At 36.9% G+C, this 27,256-nt stretch overlaps 2 protein-coding genes across 2 annotated transcripts in view; both read right to left on the bottom strand.

Annotated features, from left to right (window-relative positions):
• Positions 1–27,256, bottom strand: part of LOC311617582 (histone-lysine N-methyltransferase SETMAR-like) — a 485,271-nt gene that overhangs the window by 275,119 nt on the left and 182,896 nt on the right. The gene's annotated exons all lie outside the window — the stretch shown is intronic.
• SLC9C1 (solute carrier family 9 member C1) overlaps positions 1–27,256 on the bottom strand; it is a gene marked incomplete at its 3' end in the record, with an annotated part of 101,001 nt that overhangs the window by 62,710 nt on the left and 11,035 nt on the right. Inside the window, exons 4-9 of the mRNA XM_084870410.1 lie at positions 26,731–26,896; positions 24,177–24,302; positions 18,736–18,897; positions 14,551–14,650; positions 9,199–9,342; positions 7,798–7,972 (exon numbers count right to left, since the gene is read on the bottom strand). Of these exons, the coding sequence (XP_084726536.1) occupies positions 7,798–7,972; positions 9,199–9,342; positions 14,551–14,650; positions 18,736–18,897; positions 24,177–24,302; positions 26,731–26,896 (873 nt within the window). The remainder of the gene's footprint in view (positions 1–7,797; positions 7,973–9,198; positions 9,343–14,550; positions 14,651–18,735; positions 18,898–24,176; positions 24,303–26,730; positions 26,897–27,256) is intronic.

Below are 27,256 nucleotides of genomic sequence, written 5' to 3'. Positions count from 1 at the left end.
ATTATTATTTATTATGTTCTAAGAACCTTTTGTCTATTTCAAGGTCACAAACATCCCCCCCCCCCCCCCCCCCCCCCCCCCCGGCGCAGAACTTTTAGAGTTTCTGATTTTGTATTCAAGTCTATGATTCATCTCAAATCAGTTTTACATATGGTGTGAGGTAAAATAGATTTTTTTTCTTTTTTTTTCTACATGAATATTCAGTTGTTCAGCACATTTGACAGAAAGAATATCCTTCTTCCCATTGAACTGCTTTGGGATCTTTGTCAAACATCAATTGATTGTATTAATGTAAGTCTTTTCTGGAGTCTTTATTATATTCTATTTATTTATTTATTTATTTATTGTTATGCTAACATCATACCACCTTAATTACTATATCCTTGTAAGTCTGTTTAGGAGGTAATATAAATCTTCCTACTTTGTTCTTCCTTTTCAAAATTGTTGGGGCTATTCTTTTGTATTTCTATATATTTTTAAATTTGGCCTATTTGTTTCTAAAGTAAAACTGCTCAATTAGATTATGTTAATTATGGTGACATCCTAGTGATCTTAAGTCTCCCAGTACATGAATATGGCATGTCTCCATATATTTAGGTTTTAAAATTTCTCACAAAATTTATTCTAGTTTCAGTGCACAAGTTCTAAAAATGTGGAAAGGAACCTCTAAGATAGCTTCCAAAGATATCGTATTCCTGGTATTTAGGTCTATGTGTAATCACTTCCTCTCGAGTGTAAACTGAACTTATTGACTCACTTCTAATGAATATTGAATATTGTTGAATAGATTAGAAATTACAGAAATGATGGGAAATTACTTCTGAACTAGCTTATATAGAAGGACTGTGGCTTCTGTCTTGGGTGTTTGTTCTTTCTCACTCTCTTGCTTGTTCATTCTGAAGAAATAAGCTACTATATTATCAGCTGACTTATGGAGAGACCCAAGTGGCAAAAGACTGAGAGGGAGGCTTCTAGCCAAGAGCCAGCAAGAGACTTCCAACTATCTTCAAGGAAGTGAATCCTGTCAACAACCATACACATGATCTTAGAAGCAGATTCTCCCCCACCTGAGTCTTTTGATAGTTATACCCCCCAGTTTATGCTTAAATAAAAGTTTATAAGAGAAATGGAATCAGAGACATCAGCTAATGTGCATCAGATTTCTAGAAAATAAATGATTAACACAATAAATTTAGTTAACATAATTGTCTCACATCATTTCAATTTTTTCTTTCTTGTGATAACTTTTAAGATAGCTTAATTATTTTTAATATTAATGGATATTTTTTGCATGCCATGGTGCAGGCTAAAACTTACATCATAATATTCAATAAGGGCAGTGAGAGTAGACATTCTTGCATTGTTCCCATTCTTAGGAAGAAAACAGTCTTTTACTATTAATTATAATATTATCTATATATTTTTGTACATGCCCTTTTTAAAAAATATGTATATTTTATTGATTTCAAGAGGTAGGGAGAGGAAGACAGAGATAGAAACATAAATGATGAGAGAGAATCATTGATTGGCTGCCTCCTGCAATGGGGATTAAGTCCACAACCTGGGCATGTGCTCTGACCAGGAATCAAACTGTGACCTCCTGGCTCATAGATCTGACCCACACTGGTCAAGCTAGATGTTCTTTATTAACATTAAAAAGTTTCTTTTACTTTTATTTTTTGAGAGATTTTATCATGAATGGACATGAATTTTGTTCAATGTTTTTTCTACATCAATGATATAGATGATTGTATAAATGTCAAGTACATCCTATTGGTTGATGGTATCATTTCTTTCATATTCTAGCTCCCTGGTTGGCAAACTGTGCCTCTCGAGCCACATGTGGCTCTTTGGCCCCTAGAGTTTTTAGCAAAGGCCAGCTTAGGAGTACCTTACTTAAGTTAATAATAATGTACCTACCTATATAGTTTAAGTTTTAAAAATTTGGCTGGCAAAAGAAATTTCAATCGTTGTACTGTTGATATTTGGCTCTGTTGACTAATGAGTTTGCCAACACTGTCCTAGCTGATTGTTGTTCTATATGCGTTGTTCTGTAAGTTGTTGAATAGATTACAGGGAGGTGTGTTAGTCTCCAAATAAAATTTGTCTATTTCTCCTTCTAGTTCTTAGTTTTTGCTTCACACAATTCCAGTTTTGTTTGGAACATATTCATTGTAAGGCTGCTTGTTTTTATCTTTTTGCAGTTCAATCTACTGTTAAGTACATAAAAGAAATTCTTTATTTCAAATATCATATTTTTCAATTATAGAATTTCTCTTTCATCCTTTTTATTTTCTCTCCCCCCCCACAGAAATATTCCATATCTTCATTTCTTATGTCCATCTTTTTTTCTTTAAGTTCTTGAATATATGTTTAATAGTGCTACAAGTTTCAACATCCACATCATTCTGGATCTGTGTCAATTAAACAATCTTCTCTCTTAATTATAAATCACATTTTCCTGCTTCTTCACATGTATATTAATATTTTATTTTATGTTAGACATTATGGATTCTACATTCTTGAGAATCTTGATTGTTTTCCCTTAAAGTGTTTTGAATTTTATTGTGTCAGCCAGGTAATGTACTAGCAGATCACATTATCCTGCCAAGGCATGGCTTTAGTCCTTCTTAGACTGGATCTAGAGTAAACCTTACTGCAGGGCACAATTCTCATTTCTCAGACATGGTATTTCTGGGGTCATGACAATACATGTGGTGTTCATGAGGTTTACACTGTATCTACTCAGAACTCTAGTATCTATCAGTTCTTTGTGGCCTCCAGAATGTCCAAAGCTCTTGAGTGGCTCTTTCCCCCCCCAATCTTGCTCTAAATCTCTGCTTTCACAGATTAGTATTCGACTAGTGGCCCAAGGAATTCCCCATGCACATTTCTGGTGCTATTTCTCTTTATACTTCTTCCCTCCTGAGCACTCTGCCCCAAAATTCAAGCTGCTTCAGTAGCCCTAACTCTATTTTTACATTCCTTGAGACTATTGTTCTCCATTTGGCCTCCACTTTTTTGGGCCAAAATTTGGAAAAAAGTCAGATGAACGTGCATTCACCTAATGTGTTTATCCTTCTCACAAGGATCTAACCATGCAATGTCTTTGTCAAATAGCTAAAATCAGTTGCTTCATATATTTTATTTACTATGGGAAGTAAATCTGCTATCTTTATTCATCATGGCCAAGGCCGGAATTTCACAGGCATTGGTCTGTTTTTAAAGTTCCTGAAGCATTCTAAAATGCTTTCAAAGTATAGGACCACTGAGTTAGTTAAATATAGTTTAAGTAGAGGCCCGGTGCATGGATCCGTGCACCAGTGCTGTCCCTCGCCATGGTCCATGGGGATCAGGCTGAAACCAGCAATCCAATGCTGCCTGCTGCTCCTGCTCATCCCAGCCCCACTGCTGCCAACACTCAGTAGGTTCGAGGCCGCTCCTCCACTGCAGTCTCCAGGCAGCAATGGCCAGCCGGGAGCCCTGCATCTGGCATCCATAGGTCAGCTAAATGATGCTCCCACTATGGGAGCACACAGACCACCAGGGGGCAGCTCTTGCATTGAGTATCTTCCCCCTGGTGGTCAGTGCACATCATAGAGACCAGTCAACCGGTCATTTGATCTTTCAGTTGTTTGGTTGCTTAGGCTTTTATATATAGACTAGAGGCCTGGTGCACAAAATTTGTGCACGAGGGGGGTCCCCTAGCCCACCTGCACCCTCTCCAATCCAGGAACTCTCAGGGGATGTTAAACTGGCAGTCAGACATCCCTCTTGCAATCTGGGACCTCTGGCTCCTAACTGCTCACTTGCCTGCCTGCCTGATTGCCCCTAATCATTCTGCCTGCCTGCCTGATCATCCCTAACTGCTTCTGCCTGCCTGCTTGATCACCCATAACCACCTCTGCCTGCCTGCCTAATCACTCCCAACTGCTCCCCTACTCACTCTTAACCACTCTGCCTGCCTGATTGCCCCAACCATCTCTGCCTGCCTGCTTGCCCCTAACTGCTTCCCTGCCTACCTGATCACCCCTAACTACCTCTACCTGTCTGCCTGATTGACCCTAGCCACCTCTGCCTTCCTGCCTGCCTGATCACCTCTAAATGCTCCCCTGCCAGCCTGATCATCCCTAACCTTTCCCATGCCAGCCTGATTGCCCTAACTTCTCCCTTATTGGCCTAATCACACCTAACTGCTCCCCTGCCTTCCTAATCTCCCCTAACCACTCTGCCTCAGCCCCTGCCACCGAGGCTTTGTCCAGAAGAATGTCCAGAATGATGTTTGGAAGGTTATGCAGCTGTCTGGTCTAATTAGCATATTATTCTTTTACTAGAGGCCCAGTGCATGAAATTCTTGGGGGTGGTAGGGAGCAGCACACTCAGCCCAGCCTGCATCCTCTCCAATCTGGGACCACTTGAGGGATATCTGACTGCCCGTCTAGGCCTGATCCCACCGAGCAGGTGGTTGGACATCCCTCTCACAATTCAGGACTGCTGGTTCCCAACCGCTCACCTGCTTGCCGGCCTGATTGACCCTAACTGCTTCTGCCTGCCAGCCTGATCACTCCCGAACCATCCTCCTGCCAGCCTGATTGACGCCTAACTGTTCCTTTTCTAGCCCAATTGCCCCTAACTGCCCTACCCTGCCAGCCTGGTCACCCCTAACTGTCCTCCCTTTCAGGCCTGGTTATGCCTAACTGCCCTCCCCTACTGGCCTGGTCACCCCCAACTGCCCTCCCCTTCTGGCTTAGTTGCCCCTAACTGCCGTCCCCTACCAGCCTGGTCACCTGCAACTGCCCTCCCCTATTGGCCTGGTCACCCCCAACTTCCCTCCCCTGCTGGCCGGGTCACCCCCAACTGCCCTCCCCTGCTGGCGTAGTTACCCATAATTCCCTCCCTTATCAGACTTGTTGCCCCAAACTTCCCTCCCCTGCTGGCCTGGTCACCCCAAACTTCCCTCCCCTGATGGCCCAGTTACTCCTAATTGCCCTCCCTTGCCAGCCCGGTCACCCATAACTGTCCTCTCCTACCATCCTGGTCACCCCTAACTGCTCTCCCCTTTTGGCCTAGTTGCCCTAACTGCCCTCCCCTGTCAGCCTGGTCAACCAAACTGTCCTCTCCTGCTGGCCCAGTCACCCCTAATTGCCCTCCCCTGCCAGCCTGGCCACCCCCAACAGCCCTCCCTTGCCAGCCAGGTCACCCCTAACTGCCCTCCCCTGACTGTTTGGTCACCCCCAGTGGCCCTCCCCTGCTGGCCTACTCACCCGAAACTGTCCTCCCTTGCTGGCCTTGTTCCTCCCAACTGCCCCCTTGCAGGTCTGATCACTCCCAACAGCCTTCCCTGCTGGACATCTTGTGGTGCCCATCTTGTGTACACCTGGAGGCAGCCATCTTTGACCACATGTGGGTGGCCATCTTGTGTGTTGGAGTGACAGTCAATTTACATATTACCTCTTTATTATATAGGATTAGTATAGATAGTAATAAGAGCTCACATTTATATAGTAAACATATTATACAAATCTATGAAGTAAACACCTATATGGTCCAACTTTACAGATGACAAATTAAGGCATTACAACTTATCTTGTGAGTAAGAGACAGGATTAAGTTAATATTTTTAACCTTTTACTGAAGTACCTTTTCATGAGTACTAATAAGTTAGCTTTAGGGTTCAGCCAAATTAAAGTAAGGACAGAGTGTTACTTTCTTCTCAACCAGTTACTACTAGTGAGGACATTTTATTAAATGATTTTATTATGAAGGTTTTATTTAAAAGAAGGTCACCCCCAACTTCCCTCCCCTGCTGGCCGGGTCACCCCCAACTGCCCTCCTCTGCTGGCATAGTTACCCATAATTCCCTCCCTTATCAGACTTGTTGCCCCAAACTTCCTTCCCCTGCTGGCCTGGTCACCCCCAACTTCCCTCCCCTGATGGCAACATTATCATTATCATCATCATCATCAAAGCTCATATTTATTGAACATTTACTATATGTTAAACAATGTGTTATGCATTTTATGTATATTTTCAATTTCTCTTAATAACTCTTTAAGATACTGGTGTGCTAGAGCTGACTCTTACCAGTTCCTGAGAACTGCTATTTAAATATTCAGGAAGTTTATGAGCTGATTGATGTTCTGCTGGTGAGAGTGATCACACAACAGATATTACTAAACATTAGAGCCTCTCTCCTCCCCATGAGACATCACTTGCTAAACAATAACTAACAAACCATTGGTATTATTATTAAGTCTACTTTAGAATCAGGAAACTTGCATATAGGATGGGAGGAGGATTAAAAACTTGCTAATGGACACACAGCAAATTTCAGCTAATTTTTGATTCTATATTCATGTGCAGTGTTCAACATTATACTGGTCAGAATGTATGGTAATGTCATTAATCTTTTCTTAAACTTATCTTTATTGTTGAAAATATTACAGATGTACCTCCCCCTATTAACCTAATCATGATTACACAGACAGATTGAGATAAGTTCAAAAGAAAGGGGAGACCATGTAATAGTAGCTAATTTTGGTTTAGAGAGCAGTGTTTACATATTTAGTTTTTTATATGTTTGGAGTATTGTTTAATTAGGCATGAAATGACTACTTTGCCTTTATTCTCTTTACACTTGGAATTTATGTAAAAAAAAAACAGAGTGAAAGTAATAAATGCACTGAGACGTCTGCATAAAATGTTTCTTACAGAGCTCTTACCTTGAGATGAGGAGTAGGAAGAGTCATGCCCAGTATGTTTTGCTATGGAGAGACTGGGGGTAATATCTTGGCCATAACTTCACTTGGAAATTAAAATGTGTTGGTTCCTAGCAAAACTAAATGTAGACTCATATAGTTACAGAAGGCCATAGAGTCAACCATGAGTAGGTTTCTGTTTTTCTTGAGTGGGCATTAGGAGTAAGTAAAAATAAAAACATTTATTGAGTTCATATTTTATATCATATATTATTATTTTAAATATATTTTTATTGATTTCAGAGAGAGAGAGAGAAACATCAATGATGAAAGGGAATCATTGATTGGTTGCCTCATGCACAACCCCTACTGGGGTTCAAGCCTGCAACCCAGGTATGTGCCATTGACCGGAATTGAACCTGAGATCCTTCAGTCCACAGGCCAACACTCTGTATGAGCCAAACCTGCTAGGGCATCATATATTATTTTTTTAGAGAGGAAGGGAGAAGGAAAAGGAGATAGAAACATCAATGATGATAGAGAATCATTGGTTGGCTGCCTTCTGCAAGCCCCCTACTGGGTACCATGCTCACCATTGGAACATGTTACCTGACTGGGAATTGAATCATGATCTCCTGGTTCATAGGTTGATGGTCAACCTCTGAGCTACACTAGCCGGGCTCAGATACTATTTTAAATTATATATATATATTTTAATTCCTTCACCCTTCATAATAAACTATTCTTTAGGAGTGTGAAGAAGGGATTTAGGGACCCCCAAGCTAGAATGTGGAAGAGGGAAGTTGCCAGTTATTCCTCCTATGCTCAATCTTGCCATCATAGTTAAATCACTCCCACAGTCCAAGTGGAGTTGAGCTATCTGACTGATTGCCTATAACTGATTTGCATATAACTTTAAATTTGTATATGTGTGGCCATTAGTCTTGGGTGGGGGACAGGGGTAGGCTAGAAGGTGTCAATGGGGGAAAAAGCGGGACATATGTGATACTTTCAACAATAAAGGCTTTTTTTTAAAGCAAATTTTAGTATACACAACCATTTTAATTAAATTTTCAAATAAAAAAATATGTCCTTTTACTTGCGATTTTTCCCTCTCAGTTCCAACAGAAAGGTCAGAGTAGGCAAGCAGAATGGCCATTGTTACATTAGGCAAACCTCTCATTTCACTCCAGACCATTATGAATGCCCAGCGCCAGCTGAACCCATCAGCAAGTCGAGACAAAAGAGGGCTCAATAATAGAAAGACCAGAAGTCTAAAAAACAAAACAAATTTTTAAAAGTTATTCTTGTAACAGAAAGTTCTTTTCATCTCATCCTACTCTGTTCCTTTCCATCATTTCCCTGTAGAATTGCCAACTTTCAGACATCTTTCATGTACATAGCATCAAAGAAAGGCCAAAGGGTATTCCGTACAGAGACTTGCCAAGAAAATGACATTCATCTTCTTTATTTCTTCCTTAGGGTGAGCAATAGGAAAATTCCACATTGCTTTTGATGATGCTTTTTAAGGCAGAAAAGAAAAAGATTTGAGATTTTTTTTTTTTTTTTTTTTTTTGTGTGTGTGTGTGTGTATGTGTGTTTATTTATTTTTTTTTTTTAATTTTTTTCTGTCTGGGATCCCAAAAAGAAATAAAAGTAAATCAAATGAGTAGGAAGTAGGGGAAAAGTTCTCTCTTTTTTCTTTGTATTAATAAACATAAATCTGAGTCTACACAATATTGGTCAACTCATTTCTATTTCTTCTTTCATTTACATATCATTCCTATATTTTATACTAATTGTATCTGATAATTTAGAACTAATTTTCATTTACTTGGCACTAGACAACTTGATAGCAACTCCCAACTGATTTTCCTGGATGGAAGTAGAATGTTAACAGATTGAATGATGGGGATTACAGAATTCAGAGTCTCCAGTTATAGTGTGTTTTTTTTCTCCCTCTATCATCTCCTTTTCACTTATATAGGCAGACTTTTCTCTGCCTCTTCATACTGGAAAAGGGCCTACAAAAATTATTTGAGCAAAAGGACATTTACAAAAAGAACTTTCTTATGATTTTAAAAACCTCTTTCCAATTATGATTAGTAGGAAATTATTTGTTATGAAATATTAAGCAAATAAAGTAAGAATATCTTTTTTAAATTTTATGATGGCATTTAACTTCATGAACCCTTAGAGAAAAAGAGAAATTACTAAATGAAATGGAACAAATGTTAATAGGGTTGCCTCTAGGTAGTAAGATTATAATTTTTTTTCTAATCTTAAATCTTACAGAGGTCTTGCATTGCTTTGAAATGAAGTTAAAAACAGAAAACAAACAAACAGAAAAACACAGCTAATCACTAATTTGCCAATGATTCTTGGTCAAGTTAAGAATCAAATTTTCGTTCTAAGGAATGAAACATTTTTATTATTTAAAAGAATATCTTCAGGTTTATTCAGTGTTTTATAAATAGAAAACTTTAAATGATGTTCTTACCTTAAAACAGTAAGTGTGAAGTAGATATTTAATGAATAGAATATATCAGAAAATGATACATATAAATACGTATGCGCAGGAATTAGAAGTCCAATAAAAGTAAACACCATAAGAAAAGCAACAAATGCTAGACAATTCCAGAATCTGCATTTGTAGAAAAAAATTAAATACAGTTCATTATGGTTAATTGATACATTTCTTGCAAGGCTCATATGTGACTGAAGCATTGTGTTAAGTATTATCAAGAAAATAAAGATCAAAGTATTTATAAACACTCAAGGAGCTTATAATTTAACTGGGGAGAAAGTTGCACTAAGGCAAATAAACAATTCTAAAGCAATTTTGGCCACTTTACGCTGAATGTCAATTCGCGTTTTTCTTTTTGGATTGACTTTGAGAGACATGATTAAGTTGTAATTATGTTCAAAAATACTAACTGTGAAGTCCTTGTATCAAACAGGAAGAACTAAAATCATTGATCTTGAAAGGGAATACTGAACTGCTAGTATGACTTACATAGCGAGAGAATGAAATCTTTGCCTAAAATCTAGAAAGCACTTAGAAGATGCGAATGAATCTTTTACTGTTATGAATGCCCTTTGTAGATTTTCCTTTTGAGATCTGTGAGCATGTGTTTATTTAAGAGCTCCTGAGTCCAGGAGAACTCTGACAATCCCAGAGCTTCGATTCTCACCAGCGGCACACAAAGCAGCTTGGGAAAGCACCCTCAAATCCAGTATGGGTGCTGGGTCCACAGGAGGCTATCTAAAACTGATTCCTGCCGGGACCGGTTTGGCTCAATGGATAGAGCGTCGGCTTGGGGACTGAAGGGTCCCGGGTTCAATTCCAGTTAAGGGCATGTACCTTGGTTGCAGGCATATCCGCAGTAGGGGGTGTGCAAGAGGCAGCTGATCGATGACTCTCTCTCATATATGTTTCTAACTCTCTATCTCTCTCCCTTCATCTCTGTATAAAATCAATAAAAAATATATTAAAAAAATAAATAAAACTGATTCCTCACTGCCTTTCAACTTATTTCATGTCTTTAATGTCAACTACTATAAAAATATATTGAAAAGATTAAAAAGGCTCAAGAATACAATTTTATGAGAGGACTGAAACTTGGTTTTACCCGTACATTGTCAGACTGCCCCAAAACCCTTTAAAGATCATTTTTGCCTCTTCTCCAGGAATACTGTTTTTGCTTAAAAATAAATTCAACACTAAAAGTAAATCTTCTTCTGTACATTAATAAGAAATCTCTCTTTCTGAACTATACCTAAGAAGTAAAAGTACCTAGGAATTATCAGAGAAAATTTTAATATAAAACATTCTAGCCTAGTAAATTTTAAGGCAAATTATTTAAAATACTAGAAGCCTGATGCACAAAATTTAGGACTGAGGGAGCGGGGGCATGATCCCCCAGCCCGGCCTGTGCCCTCTCGAAGTCCGGGAGCCCTTGGGGAATGTCCAAGGGCTTTGCAGGCCTAAGCTGGCAGTTGGATATCCTTAGCACCACCACCACTGTGCTCTCCAGCCATGAGCCCAGCTCAGGGCTTCTGGCTGAGCAGCACTCCCCCCATGGAAGCTCACTGACCACCAGGGGGCAGTACCTGCATTGAGTGTCCACCCCTGGTAGTCAATGTGCATCATAGTGACCAGTCATTCCACCCTTTGGTCTAGTTGCATATTAGCCTTTTATTACATAGGATTTTTCTATGGCTGAATTTAGGCTTATTATTCTATGCAGAGAGCTATCATCTCTTTCTTGTATAAGTGTGGCCATACTTTTTAAATTCTACTACCTTCTGGATTTAAATATTGCATCCAACATTAACTTGGAGAAAACACACTAAAATATATTTTATGACAATTGTGTTTTAATTTTCCTATCAAATGCAAATCCAATCGTTGCACCATAAACATGTCACTCCCAAAGAAAGTTTCTCAAAGCATTACATCCACCTAGTCACTTGTAAATATTGAGTAGGATAATTCAGTCAAGGAAGTGGTGGATATGAATCAATCATACTTTACTACTCATTTAATGATTACATAATTTAAAAATTAACCTTAATATTGTAGAAAAATGTCATCAAATACCAAAAATTAGTCTTATTAATTACCATAAAATATAATAAAATCAATTAAGCCATAAATAATGAGAATCTATCAAGACCTTTTATATGCGGTAGAAGTTAATGAGAGGAACCTGATGAAGAGAAAACCAGATTTTCTAAAGAATCAGTCTCCATCAAATTCATACTGGTGTGAGCCAAACCACCAAGGCCCAAACCCATCTAATAGTTGTGTGTGTGTGTGTGTGTGTGTGTGTGTGTGTGTGTGTGCATAGTAAGTAATGCACATACAAAAAAAGCTTCTAAATATTTTTTTAAAGTCCCTTTCTTTCATTTGGGGGATCATGAGTTATGCTAATAAATGTAGATCTTTTATGTTAGGAAAGGATTACAACTTTATCTGTATGTAACTTTTATCTGGAGAGAGGTTTGTTTATTAAAAAACATATTTTTTTATTAATTTCAGAGAGGAAGGGAGAGGGAGAGAGATATAGAAACATCAATCATGAGCAACATTGATCAGATGACTCCTGCACACCTCACCTGGGGATCAAGCTCACAACCCAGGCATGTGCCTTTACGGGGAATCAAATCATGACCTTCTGGTTTATAGGTCGATGCTCAATTACTGAGCCACACTAATTGGGCTGGAGGTAGATATTTTAAATATTAAAAGTGCTGTGCTCTCACCCTCATCGGTTTTGACTCTATAAATCTAGGCATCTGTATTATTTTTATTGCCCAACATAGCACAACGACTAGCTTAGAAGAATGATAAGAACTTAAGGACTGGATATTTTAGGGACATCAATTTGCTTGGAATAAAAGATTATACATGATGGTAAGGAAGTAGTTCCTACTTGGAGAATTTCTTTATAACAAGGTGATATATTCATAGAAGCACGAAAGAAGTGAGGCAGCTACTTTTGCCCATATGTAGGGGGCATATGCAATATCTATAGGAAGCACATCCCAAGAGCAGAGACACAAGGACACAAGCCTGGATAGGAACATGTTTGGCATGTTTGAGAAACAGCAAAATGATCAGTGTGGCTAGAACAAGGTGGGTGAGGGTGAGAGTGGTCGAAAAGAATCACACAGTTAATGTAGAGATGTATCATAGGATTTTGCCATTAAAACAACTTTGACTTATAGTCAAATGAGATGAGAAATCGGATGATTTTAAACAAAAGAAATGATCTGAGAAAGGGGTAAGTGAGGTGGGTAAGAATCAGTAAAATATCATAAGATAAATGCATTATAGTCTCAGCGTGTTTGCAGAATTGTTAGAATTGTGGTACTGGGGGGCGAACGCTGAAAAGATGGGAGATGGTGCACTTCTACTCTAAAAGAGTAGTATGGACCTGCTGTAGGTTATTATAGGATGCAATAGGATTTACCATTATTACCTTAGGTTAAAACTATTTTGGAGAGTAGAAACCAATACAAAGCATGTTTTAGATACTTAAGATTCTTGAAGTTGAGATTGTTAAGTGGTTATTTATATGACCATATGAGTGGGTGGGTGAAGCAGGGTCGGGTGGACATGCTCTTAGGAGGAGAGAGGTACGAGAACTGAAAGGTGAAGAGTAAAGGATCAATTGTGTGTATATTGATGGACATCACTAGGAATGGTGATAGAGTAATGGAGAGAAGTCACACTGAGTGGGGAGAAAGGAGAATCTTCTCAGGGCTCTAGGGTTAACGACAACCAAGGGGGTATAATGTGATGTCACGAGCTTCAGAATTAGGTTGCACTAGGGAAGGAGGAGAAACCATGATACAGAAATGACTGAAGTACAGAGCCTACCTCAACTCTAGGCTCAATAGTACCAGGAAGCAGGTGAGAAAGATACCATGTCTTAAGGAATGCAAAGGAACTAATGCCTTCAGAGAAGATCCGGCCCTCTCTTTCATTTAGAGCAAGAAGGCGAAGGGAGCCTTCATAATTGCTTCCCATGGATACAGGTGAATATTAGTGCAACATTTTGAATCATTCCTACAACTGTGGTCCAATTAATTCTGCTTAGCTGCTGGTACAACCGACTTTCATTGTAATTGATATAAAACTTTAGTGAAGTGCTCCAAAATCTTATAAGATCCTATGCTTTTAAACTTCTGACTTCTAAATTTATTCTATCTTCTATAACATTCTTCCAAACTCCAAAACTCATTGTGTTCAGGGCTTCCTTTAACACATATGTTGCCATTGTATTATGTAGGTCAAGTTCCCACCCTCTGGCCTTGCAGGAAGCACCCTTATTTGAGGCCGACGCAGATTCCATACATCCTCAATTGGGTGTCCTTGAGCACATTGGTATATTTCTAGTAAAGTTAAGTTTGCCCATATTTTCTTTTTTTATATACAAGACTTACTTTTAGTTTGGTCATTCTTTCTTTTATGACACTGCTAACCCTCTTCAAACGCCCTAGATTGACCTTTTAATTTGCTTTGTGTCACATCTCTTTATGGTCTTTAAAAATCTGGTCATTTATATATTGGTCTTACACTCCAATGTCAGTGCCATGCTGAGCTCTAATGGAGCCTGAGGTAAAAAGAACTGTTAGTATTATTGATCTTATCTTAATTTAACATTTTATTATTTCATCATTGATTTTTTTTAATTTTTATTTTATTATTATTATTATTATTATTATTATTATTATTATTTGCATTAGCCCTGGCCAGTTTGGCTCAGTGGATAGAGCGTTGGCCTGAGGACTGAAAGGTCCCAGGTTTGATTCTGGTCAAGGGCATGTAGCTGTGTTGCAGGCACATCCCAGTAGGAGGTGTGCAGGAGACGGCTGGTTGATGTTTCTCTCTCATTGATGTTTCTAACTCTCTCTCCCTCTCCCTTCCTCTCTGTAAAAAATGAATAAAATATATTTTAAAAATATTTTTGCATTAGTTTGCTCCAAAATATTGCATTAAACACATTATTTATTTGTCTCGATTATTGAGGTTTGTTGGCACCCTCTAACAATTGTGTGCCTGAAATGAGTGTCTCACTTGCCTTCCCTTATTCCTAATCTTGTCTAGTGGTTTAGACTGGAAATTACTGAGTATATGGTGAAGGAATTCATGGGGGAATAGAGCCAACATGAACTTAAGGTGAACTTAAAAGTTTTGCCTAAAGTTAGAGGAGTAGAAGACACAGGCAACAGAGTTTATAGGAAGTATCTTACTTTGACTATGTAGTTGTAGGTGCAGCTACTATTACAATCTTATTGCTTCTAATGTATAAAACAAAGTGAAAATATGCTGGCCACTCACTTGAGTAGTAGTGACTCAACTCCTGGTTTCAAATTTGTAGAATTTAAGAAAAGTCCCATAATTGCCAGTGCAAAGATTCCAGACATTCCAACTAGCTCACCTATTTTTTTAAAAAAGAAATAAATATAAGTATTAATTTTACCAGGAATGAAAAATCTTTTTTTAAATATATTTTTATTGATTTTTTTACAGAGAGGAAGGGAGATAGAGAGCTAGAAGCGTCGCCTGCAACCAACGTACATGCCCCTGACCAGAATCGAACCTGGGACTTTTCAGTCTGCAGACTGACGCTCTACCACTGAGCCAAACCCGTTTCAGCATGGAATGAAAAATGTTGATAGTACAGTGACTATACAGAGAGGCTACCAGACATGGTTTCAATTGGATAATACTACAAATTACTAACACCACCCATCCTCCTCCTTCCTCCTCAGATTCACACCCGATTGTGTGGTAAAGTCTATACTGGACGTCCTTACACTCTTTTGGCTTTATATCATAGGCAACAAGGTGGAGGCCACAAACTCTTTGTGGGCCTTAGGAAAGTTAGAGCATCAGCTACAGGTCTAATTTTTTTGTCCAGAGGAGCTCTGATGAATGAAAGGGAAGTGAGCTGATAATTTCTTTATATACTAGTGAACTTCAAATGCTTTATTGTTTGGGAGACAGCAGGAAATAGAAATGGTTTGATTTGGTGATAGGTCTAAGGGAGTTGAGTCAGTAAAAACCCAATATGAATCTATTTCCCCAGTTTCATTTTGTTTTGATGTGTTTACTATGGGAGACTGAAAAGCCTGAAGTACGTACTGTAGCATATTTTAAAAATAGCTCTAGTAGAGTTATATCCCCCTCCAGCTTATGAAAGTAGTATATTATCACTGTAAAGAATTTAAATAATATGGCAGAGTATAGATTATATATTTTTTAAAACAGAACACCTGAATTCCACTACCACAACCCCAGTTATAATTCTAACGTAGTTTAAACTGAGATTTCTATTAGTGACAGGGCTATATTTGCCTAGAAGAAATAACTTGATAAACTAATTGAGAATAGATGATGAGACCCAAAGGGCAGCTTCAAGAATTAAAGGATGGTGCTTAATGAATTTTTATGCTGGCGACAAGTGGTAAAAATTAAGCAGGAAGCATAGAAAAGTTAGGAAATAGAGGTAGCTATTAGATTTAATTGAACTGTGAACTATAAAAGTCTAACTTACCCCATGAACTCTCCTTGTCCTCATCTTCAGTAAAATTTACTATGAACCAGAAACTGCAGCATATTTAAAAAGAGGTAGCAGAGATCATAAGGAAGGTTACTCCAGAAATTTTTAGAGTTTTAGAAATTATAAGATCTCTGGATTTTTTTTTTACAAGCTATAGAATTAGGAATTTCATGTAATTGGATCAATATCTTGAAGAATGAAGTACGCAGTGAACATTCATGGTGACATACATTCAATATATATATATATATATATATATATATATATATATATATATATATATATAAAGTCACATAAAAACTACAATGGGATTTTACAGTAATGTAGTTCTGTATTGGGATTTTTTTAAACTTAATATTTTGCAGACACTGTCTAGTTAATAAAAAAAGAATGATTTTTGTTTTAATACTGAAGAACATTGCGGATATGTCACTTTTATCATATTGCCATATTTATCAAATTGCTATATGTGCACCTTCTGTTTCTTTGGTTTACTTTGTATTCCTTTGTTACAACAATTGTATTTTAATAACTGTAGGCTTATGAAGAATTTAATTCCTACCTAGTAGAGAAAGATCTCTACTTATAATTATGTTTTGCCTACTCTCACTGTTAATATTTCCTGATAACCTCTTTAAATTGTTTTGTTATAATTTCAAAACCAAAAAAAGTAAAAATATGATAACCACATATTTTTTTCATTGTTTGATTCTGATACATTTTAATTCATTAAGTCAGTATTATTCTTAGTTTAGAGGTAGAAAATTACAAGTTTTATATTCTCTAGTTCTGGCTAGAAATGGTACCTAAGCCATAAAAATAACACATTAGTCATTTTTGAATTCTGAAAGAAGAAGGATCTGTGGACATAGGTGCTTTAAGGCACTCAAGTCTTGAACTGTCATTGTAACTTATTATGCAATGGTAACATTTGGAAAACATTTATAATGGCTACCTTAAAGATACTAAAAATATAAACATTAAGCCAGGATAGAGTGAAAGTCCTTTGCCCTTAGATTTATATTCACTCTATCTTGTTTTCATACATTTTTTTCCTAGAATTTCACTTTCTAAAATGTTTAGTGAGAGACATGTTGACACAATGCTTATTTTCTGGGGGTATAACCCTTAATATTGAGGTTATGCTTGCTTACTAAATGGTGTTAGAGGAAATTATATTTGCTGGGATATATTTTTGCAAGAAAATAGGTAAGCACAAAATAAGTACTGTATTATGATAAAGGACTTGTACAGATTGATCACATTCTCATAATTAATTCATTAACTTTATCCTGTAACATCAATAGATTGTAATTGGCTTTAATTCACTGAGTCATTAGGAAAGTTCAAAATCCTACATTCTGCCTTTCTTTCCTCAGACATGAAAATAATAAATCCTGTTACATTAGCACTTCTAAAGGGAAGTGGCTTTTTTTCTGTCTCAATTAATTCAAATTTTATACTCTCAGTAAACTTTTATAGTTTTTCTGTTTAGGTCCAAACTTCTTGTAAGTTTATTCCTTGATATTCTATTATTTTTTTGCCAACGTAAAGAGAATCAAAATGTCATTATATTTTCTAACTAGTTACTGCTGACTTATAAGGACAGTACTGATTTTTTATATTAACTTTATACTAACTATTAAAAAGCATTGTTGGGCTGAAACCAGTTTGGCTCAGTGAATAGAGCGTCGGTCTGTGGACTGAAAGGTCCCAGGTTTGATTCTGGTCAAGGGCATGTACCTGGTTGCAGGCACATCCCTGGTAGAGAGTGTGCAGGAGGCAGCTGGTCGATGTTTCTCTCTCATTGACGTTTCTAGCTCTCTATCCCTCTTCCTTCCTCTCTGTGAAAAATCAATAAAATATATATTTTTTAAAAAAGCATTGTTGGCTTATTTTTTTGAAATTTTCATATAATCTAGATTTTAGAATGTTGCAACTACTGTAACCATTTCTCTTTCAAATATATATATAAATTTTACTCTTTTCTTTTCTTTTCTTTTCTTTTCTTTTCTTTTTTCTTTTCCTAGCTAGATCTTCCAGAACAACTTTTAATCTTGGATATGAGAATTGGCAACATTACCTTATTCTAAAATCCAATGGAAGTACATAGTATAAATTATTGACTAGGTATTGTCACATAGGCCAACTTCAAATCATTTGTAAGGCCATCTGAAGAACTGGGTTGAACATGATTCTGAGACTGTGTCAGCAAATAGAGATATAGCTAATTACCAATACCTGCCATATTTCCATGAGAAGAAAGTGGTAATAAATGGATTAATAATGAATTTTATAATATGTAGTCTTACTTGATCTATTTGATCTCTGAGTTTCCAAGAAAAGTATATTTAATGTCATGCAGTTAGAATGATTATTTTTAAGATCGACCTTTTGTAGTTAGTATTTAACTGCATTGTGGATTTAGAATTTTATTGAAAAGTTCTGTAGTCTAGTTTATTTCTGTAAATGGTCTACAGGTATATGTAAAGGATATGCATTATGTTTTAGAAAGGAAAACTCTACATATTTTATAAACCCCACATTTAAGTTTTTATTTAAAACTTTTTATAGCATGCTGTTTTTTTTTGTTTTTTTTTTTTTTGTGTGTGTGTGTGTGTGTGTTTTTCCTTCAAATTGGCTATGAAATTATCTGGGAAAGTCATGTTAGAATATTCATTGTAATTATGAGTTTTGTCAAATTGTTTTGTATAATTTCAAAACAATTGCTTCTCCGGTTAAATAGTATTGCCTTTATATATTTGGGCATATTGTTTTCTGTTGTATAGACACTAACATTTTTATCTCTTTTGATAGATTATTTTAACAAAAAGATTTATTCTAGATCAGTTAAATTGTTTTAAACTAACTTTTGCTTAGTATGTCTATTGTGAATTTTTGATATCTTTATTTTTAATTTTTCAATGTGTTTTCATTTTAGGGATAGGCTTCTCACTTACAAATAAAAAAGATGAGGTACAGACTTGAAAAGTTGAGACTTATATGGTTGATATCATCACCAAAAACAGTAGACATCCACAACTGAACCAGTTTTGCACTGAAAATTCCAAAAAAGAAACTTGCTATATAATATAACAATATAGGACTCACGATGCTACGTGCTGCAAGAAAGGGGAGAAAATTTTTTAAAAATGGTTAATAGAACTCACTTAATTTTGGGTGATACTCTGACTGAATTAGCTTTTCTTTTTGTCATTATCTTTAAAAATAGCTCATTCGTATCATGTACGGTAGATGTAGGGTGTTTTCATATTTCTATTCTCAAATTCTGAAAGCCACACAAGTTTATAATAGTCAGTCAGTTTAGGGTAAGGACTTCTTTCAGTCTCCGTTAAGAAATATACATCTATTCAGTGCCAAGCAGTGCAATATAATACATTTTGGAGATGTGGCAATGCGCAAGAGGTAGAAAGTCTCTAAATTCATGTCATTTTATATTCTAGATCCAACATAAGCCACGGAGGAAATGCAGAATGTATCTCCTCCATTGCCCTCCCCTGCCAACTTACTGGTTCCTTACTGTTGGACATTTAATGTTTTCCAGTTTCCCCACTCGTACTTAATGCTGCAGTGTATATTTCTGCACATAATTGATTTTTACTTTTCTGATTACTTCCTTAGGCCCCCGAAGTGCAGTTATCTGCTAATGGATAGTTACATCTTTAATATTGCTATGTTTTGCCAAATGACCTTGTAAAATCATTATGATGCCCTCCCCTGAAAATTAGGAAACCTGAGACTTTGACATACTCCTTTGCTGGAATCAGGTATGCCAGTGGGTAAGAAAGTCCTGCCCACTTAAAAAAAAAAATTTAAAAAAATCTTTATTGTTGAGATTATTACAGATGTCTCTCTTTCTCCCCCTTTCCCAATCCTCCCTCCATCCAGTTCCCACCCTGCCACAGGCCTTTGCCACCCTATTGTCTGTGTTCGTAATGCATATATGCATGTAAGATCTTTGTTTAATCTCTTCCCATCCTCCTACCCTCCTTCTCTCTGAGAATTGTTGGTCTGTACCATTTCCATGCCCCTAATTCTATTTTATATCCAGTTTATTCTGTTCATTAGATTTCTTATTCACTTATTTTGGTTTTTAGATTCAATTGTTGATAGGTATGTATTTGCTGCCATTTTGTTGTTCATTTTTTTTCAAATCTTTTTCTTTTTCTTCTTCTTCCTCTTCTTAAAAAATACCCTTCAGCATTTCATATAATACTGGTTTGGTGGTGATGAATGCCTTTACCTTTTTCTTGTCTGTGAAGGTCTTTATTTTACCTTCAATTCTAAATGTAGAGTCATTTTGGTTGTAGATCCTTGCTCTTCATCACTTTGAATATTTCTTGCCACTCCTTTCTGGCTTGCATAGTTTCTGTGGAGAAATCAGCTGACAGTTGTATGGGAATTCCCTTGTAGGAAACTACCTGCTTGTCTCTTGCCGCTTTTAAAATTCTTTGTCTTTAGCCTCGGCATTCAACATTTGCCGAGTAGAAAGAACCGTAGGGATAGCATGAATGTGGAAGGAGAGTTTCATGAATGGCCTTCTATGTCTCTATGTCAAATCAGTCCCAGGCATGGATTTAGGCACTTTGATAATTTTGAAATTCCAGCACCTTCTGTAATTAAAACAAAAGAGGCCTACTTTGGTTTAACACGGATGCAAGGAACTGGAGTTAGAGACCCAGTATAAAAACTGCTTTCTCCTTTAAGAAAGGAAAATAGCTTTTAATCAGTAAAATGTTACTGAGCTGACTTATTAGGCCAGGAAAAGCCTCAAAACAAATCTATTATGTCTAACAATGTTCTTAAACTTTTAACACTCAAGTTGGAAAAGGTAAGAATTCTACGTGTAATAACTTTTCTTAATTGTTTCCCTTCTTGTGAAACGTGCTAATTTCAAAGATAAAGCAAACTGTTCAAATGAGTTATAAAAATAATTATGTGAAAATTGCTCACAATTGTGTCAATAGATAACAATGAAATATCAGTAAAACTTATTAAGTTTCTTAAAGGATTTTTTTTCTTTCAAAACTATTAAAAATTCAGAGAAAGTCCTAAAGACTAAGAAAATAACAGAGCTTTTTATTATTTATAGTTGTTACTATTATATTTTAGTAGGGTGATTGTTTATAATTTTTACTTCTCTAAAACCTAAACAAATGAAAAATTGTGTCCCATTGATTATTATAAAAATTATGAGGCAAGTTCTATGAAAGGCAGGACTATTATGGTCATGGCTGAACCACCAGGGCCTTAAATAAGAACTATAACTGAGAACATATCAATAAATAATTGTTGGATTAATGAATGAATGAATGATCTTCCACATCACTACCTTTCTTTTCTCTTTCTTTTTTTCTTTTAAGTGAATGTAATAGCAAGAAAGTTCTCTTGATTAGTCTATAGATATCACGTCTGACAGATCCCTGAAATTTTGTTGTCAATATTTAATATCTTAAATGAGGTCCGGTATGTAAAACTGCACTTCTTTGATTTTTTTCAGTTTCTTCTAAGGGTGGTCCTTGAGAGTTTTTAAGATGCTTCTGAATATAGATATTGTGTGTGTGCGTGTGTGTGTGTGTGTGTGAATCACTTGAGCCATTTTCAGGAAGCCATTTTTATAATACTGCTAAGAAGTTATTGATCTTTTTTACTGTGTTTTTATCTGCAGGAAGTTTTACGGTGAAAGTGCCTGATTACTATATTGGGTTACTTTTCTTTTTATTTGGATTTTGAAAGAGTTTGTATGTGTGTGGTACTTGGCTTTCTCACACACCGTAGATAACATACATGAAGCATTTTAGAGGATGTACCTTTTTGTGCTAAAATGGAATTCTAGGTTCACCACAGATGTTCCAAGCTGCCATGGCCTGGGTAAGCTAATTTGATACAGAGGGAAACAAAAGGTGAGTGCTTCTTTTGACCAAGTAGAATAATTGTCCATCACGTGGACCTGATTCCTTGAAGAAGACATGAGAGGATGATGGTCCCATAAATGGGTCTTCTTGGGGGGAAAATAGTCTTCAGTTCTGAGTTTTAGGCATTGATTATTAATATGTAAGGCATGATGAGTCAAAATAGAAATAAACAGGGTCTCTGGCTGCCCAGCAATAAAATACTCTCCAGGGACAGGGAAAGCAATGGTGGCTAAAACTTCTTCTGAGTGTTTGGAAAGGTAATTTGACTTATGCTTAATTTCTGGGATCGGGGGGGTGGGGGGGGGGGGCAGAAAAAAATCCCATTTCAACAAAATTAATTATTTGGCATCATACAGACCCCTTGATATATTAGAATAGGGGTGTCGAACTCAATCAGAGAAGGGGCCAAAATCTAAAATCCAGCCTAAATCGCGGGCCGAATGGTTTACTGAACAGTCATAAACTGACAATGTCATAAACTGACAGCGGAGTGCAGTGATGACAGCGCGGTGCGGGCCACATTGCAAGGCCTGGCGGGCTGGATTTGGCCCGCGGGCCTTGTGTTTGACACATGTGTATTAGAATGAGGTCTGGAAGCACCTCTTAAACACCCCCCACCCCAAGGCATAGGGAGGTGGAATGAGATGATGCTGCAGAAGGCCTTGGAACACGGAAGACATCCCGTGAGTGGAATAACTACACATCAGCAATTTTCTCCAGAAGACTGTGATTATTATTCTTCCAAAATCAGTGCAAATGGCAACACAGTAAAAAAGATCAATAACTTCTTAGCAGTATTATAAAAATATTGGACTTTATAGACAACCTCAAAGGGTCCTATAGACCCCCTTCCCCATATTCAGTCACTACTCTACAAACCACTGTTCTAGGAGGAAGGTATTGGGTTTTTCTCAGAGAGAAGCACATAAGATACTTTTGGATGCACTGGTAACACTATATATATATTTTTATCCTGAGTGGTAATTACACATATTTCATTTATTTTATACACACACAAATACATATTTTAAAGGAAAAAAAATACTTATGGTTCAAGACACTCCCTGAATGTGTTAAATGAACTCATGGGCACCTTCCAATTTCTCTGCTTACAGGCACTGCTTTCAGGCCTTGTAGATGACTATAGAACTCACACTTGTGCTGAGAGCTTTCTGTGTTGCTTGCAGGGACATGATCCCAATGACGGGGGAAGATAAAAAAAATATTGGGCAGCAATCTAAATCTGAATCTGTGCCAGCAACCTGCCTTCTAATGCACACTCTTGCTAGCCGATAACTAACTGCATTTGTGAAAGAATGTAGGAGGCTAGCAGCCAGACTCTGTACCTAGTTAATCACTGTCCCTAGCCTATAGACAAGTCACTGCCCCTTCCTTAATTATCTGGTCTTGCAAGACCTATTTACCTAAATACTCCCATTTTATAGAGGCCATAAACCATGAACCATACACAACCCCCAGAGGGGGTTGTCAGCACTGGCTCCAGGCCAGGCCTTTAGATGTGGTCTCATGTCCCCCATCCCAACACACAGGGCTTTTTGCAAAGCCCACAAAAGGTCCGGAATTCTGATCCATATTCGGGGAACAAAGAAGCCAAAGGGTATAAAGGAAAAGCTTCCACCATATTGGGGGACTCAGGATTTGGAGAATGGACCCCTTGAGTCACTGTACTAGTACATGGGAAACATCTGAAAATAAATGGGTTTATCCTGAATCTCCAAGGACTCCTGTGTATTTTTCGATCACCTAGAAATTCTGTAACACTAACAGAAAGGGAAGGGAAGCTGACTCTTCTCTTCACTGGTGAATGCACTCACTACCTGGCTTATCTTCTGAGTTCATCTTCAACACATCAACAGCTCTCATTCTTACTGTCAAGTATAATGGTTCAGCCTAGGCCTGTGGAGGAGTGCTGCTCTTATAAGCATCCTCATGGAAGTCCCAACACACCTCACAATAAAATTACAACTGCTATTAAATAAGAGACATGTTTTGTAAATAGATGCAGTGCTTTTTAAAAGGTAAGACACTATATTGATACTCATTATTATGCTTGTAAATTATAATTTGTCATAAGATATTACAAAATCAATGTCAGTTTTCAGACAATAAAAGATCTTTTTCTGGAAAGTATTATGCTAAGTGAAAAAGCCAGTCAGATAAAGACAAGTATCACATGATCTCATTTATATGTGGACTCTAATGAACAAAATAAACTGATGGAGACATGGAAGCATGCAAAGACTGACAATTCTCAGAGGAAAGGGGTGAGAGACAGGAATAGATTAACCAAATAATTTATATGCATAATCCATGAACACAGAAAATAATGCAGTGAAGGCCTGGGGTTGGAGTTAAGAGAAGGGACGAGGGGGTCAATGAGGGAACAAAGGGGGACATCTGTAATACTTTCAACAATAAAGATAAATTAAAAAATAGATCCTTACCTAAGGAATGGTTCATACTTTTCAGGTCGGTGTTAAAATCCATGATACTAGTAAACATATTATAAGACATTATAGCGGTTACCAGACTTTCTCCATTAATTAAATTAATGAGGCCCCTAGAAAGACCTATGGAAGGAAAAATATTTTAGGTGAAGAAAATATAATTTCAGTAAGTAGAAAAATATTCTTAGCTATGGATATACACTACATACTTTTACTACATACTTAAACTTTAGTCATGTTTGAAAACTCTCTTTAAGAAAATGTAATTATATATTAACTGTAAGTTAAGTCTAGACCATCATAATTAAGTACCAAATTAACTGTGCTTGATTATGGTTGATGCAATTGAGATAATCAACTAGAGCTCTCATTCCTTATTTCAAGGCAGATGAAATTATGAAATTCACTTTTTTTTTAAATTCAGTGATTTGGCCTATATAAATACTTACATCATGTATTTATGGCAACATTAAAAAATGACAAGATAAAGTAAATTCATAAACCAAGACTTTATAATGCTGTACCTAGTGAAGGGTACACAAATTGTCTGATTTTCCTATACATTCCTTTTAGTGGTTTTAGAAATCAAACTCCATGAATGGAGAGCACCTTGATATTATCTATTTTGATCCTAATTTTCCTTCATTTATTATTATATTCTAAGTTTAGGGGGCCATTAATTATCATTTTTCTGTGCTATTAAATGTGTCTCTTGTGACAAATCTATAACTTGGAGCAACTTTGATGATTTCCCAAATTTCCACAGGAAGGAAACATTGCATGGTAAAAGCCCTGTAGACAACCACTCTATAGCTGTGATCACAACCTAATACAGTAAGTATGCTCTTAGAAGAGAAGAAAAGCAAGGCAGTCTGTTCTTGTGGAAGCTCAATTGCCTTGATGGCTCACTTCTTCACCTATCCTGCATTGATGCCTTTCGCTGTAAGACTTCAGCAGTTTCTCTTTCACTGAAGAGATCCAGTCTGTTTGGTCATGTAACGATACAAGGAGAAGCTTGAGCTATATTTCTTCTTCCTCTCTCTTGGGACTCCTGTCACCATGAAGGCAGCATTTCCTGGCTACACTGCTGGAGGGATGTGAGAAGTACTTGGAGAAAACATCAATCCTCCAAGTTGAGGACATCTTAGATCACTCAGTGTTTAGATGACCCTCCAGCAGATTTGTTAGTGAGCCTAGCTAAGGTCAGCAGAGCCCAGCTCATATCAACAGAACTGCCAGACTCGTGAAAAATTATACATAATTATTGTTTTAAGCCACTATGTTTTGGAGTTGTTACTCAGAAAAACCTGATAGTTTTGTATAATTATTTTATTTTAGAAAATAGAACCATAGTTTTGAGCCTCTGTGGCTCCCATAGGGCTGTACCGCTTCTGCTGCAACATGGATGGACCTTGAGAACATTTTGTGACATGAAATAAGTCAGACAGAAAAAGTTAAGAACTATATGATTTCACTCATATTCTCCTATATAATAAAAGCCTAATATGCTTGCTAAGTATCTGGTCATCTGGTCAGCTATTCGACTAATCAAAGTTTAATATGCTAATGAAATGATAAGGCCGCTCAACTGCTCACTATGGCATGCACTGACCACACAGGGGCAGATGCTCCAACTGGTGGGTTAGCTTGCTGCTGGGGTCTGGTCAATCAGGACTGAGTGAAATGGGCTAGACATGCCTGGGAGCCCTCCCCAGCTGGCCAATCTCCTGCATCCCTCCCTGACCCCAGTCGTGCACCAGTAGAGTCCCTCGGCCTGGCTGGCGCCCACTCACAATCTGGGCTGAGGAACACCCCACCTCCCCCCAACTGCATGAATTTCGTGCACCACATACAAATTCTCTTTTAAAACTAATGCTCTAGTTCTCATTATTAAAAAGTGACTGAGGAAAAACAGATTAGGTTTTTCTTTTTCTTGAATTAGGCTCTCATATTTTCAATGGATTACATTCATTTGGTATTTATTTTACTTATGTGTTCTCCAAAATATCATAGTACACACTGAAATACTTTGTGATTAATGATTTTATTGTTTTGTACTTCTCAGGCTTTTGGTTTAAATGGTAACATTGACTCAAAAAGTTTTTTTTTTTGTTTTCTGTGTTGTTTTTTTCTTTTGTGTGTGTGTGTGTGTGTGTGTGTGTGTGTGTGTTTTGTAAATGGCAGTGTTCTCAAAGGAAAAGAGGTGTTGGGCAATACAAATGTCACCAAAATATAGTATTTGCAATATTGTAAAGCTCCAGAACTGTTCTGTTGGTACAAGGTAGAAGCATGTATAAAGTCAAGGATCCCAAATAATCCCCTGATCTATTCCATAACTGAACATAAGACTTTAAGCATATATAATAAGTAAGCCCATCACTTGCATTTTATTATGTTCTAAGCATTATCACCCAAATTTCTATGCTCAGTCCCAATGCCTCAGTGACACACTTCACATCATGAAAAGCAGTGAACAATAGATCTTAAAAATAGACAACTTAAGTATAGAATATGATATTTTAAATAAAAGAAAGGAGAAAAATATACCTACCAAGGTCTCTTATAGCAGCTGCAGTCAGCATGGGATCTGAACTCAAAAGGATAGCTGAAAATAATAACCAAGGGGTGGTTCTCAAATGTAATTTATTCACAGATGTCAGATACCAAAGAATTAAGGTATAATTGATACAAAATCCAGGAATTGTAATTAAAATTATCTGCAAATAAATTTTACAAATAGAAAATTATATTGACTTTTAAAGAGCAGACCAGCAGACTTATTAAAGATGTACAATCACATACAAGTTATCAACAGAAAATTTAAATTATCTTATTTAATAATTATGTGTTTGAAACTCTGGAAATAAAAGGAATATATTGCAATGAGATTCTTAGGACCTAAGAAATACCATATTATAATTAAAAAAATAAACTTTTAATTTTTTTGATAAGGCTATTAAATATAGCTATGTATGTGTGAGGTATATACATACATACCCTAAATACATGCATATTCATACATGCATACACATTTGACTATGCATAAAAACTGAGACATAGTCTATAACATAAAAAAA

This window comes from Pipistrellus hanaki (assembly GCF_964339955.1).
Source record: "Pipistrellus hanaki genome assembly, chromosome: 2".
Lineage (NCBI taxonomy): Eukaryota > Metazoa > Chordata > Mammalia > Chiroptera > Vespertilionidae > Pipistrellus > Pipistrellus hanaki.
The sequence above is the reverse complement of the archived record's forward strand: the minus strand, read 5'-3'. Positions and strand labels throughout refer to the sequence as shown.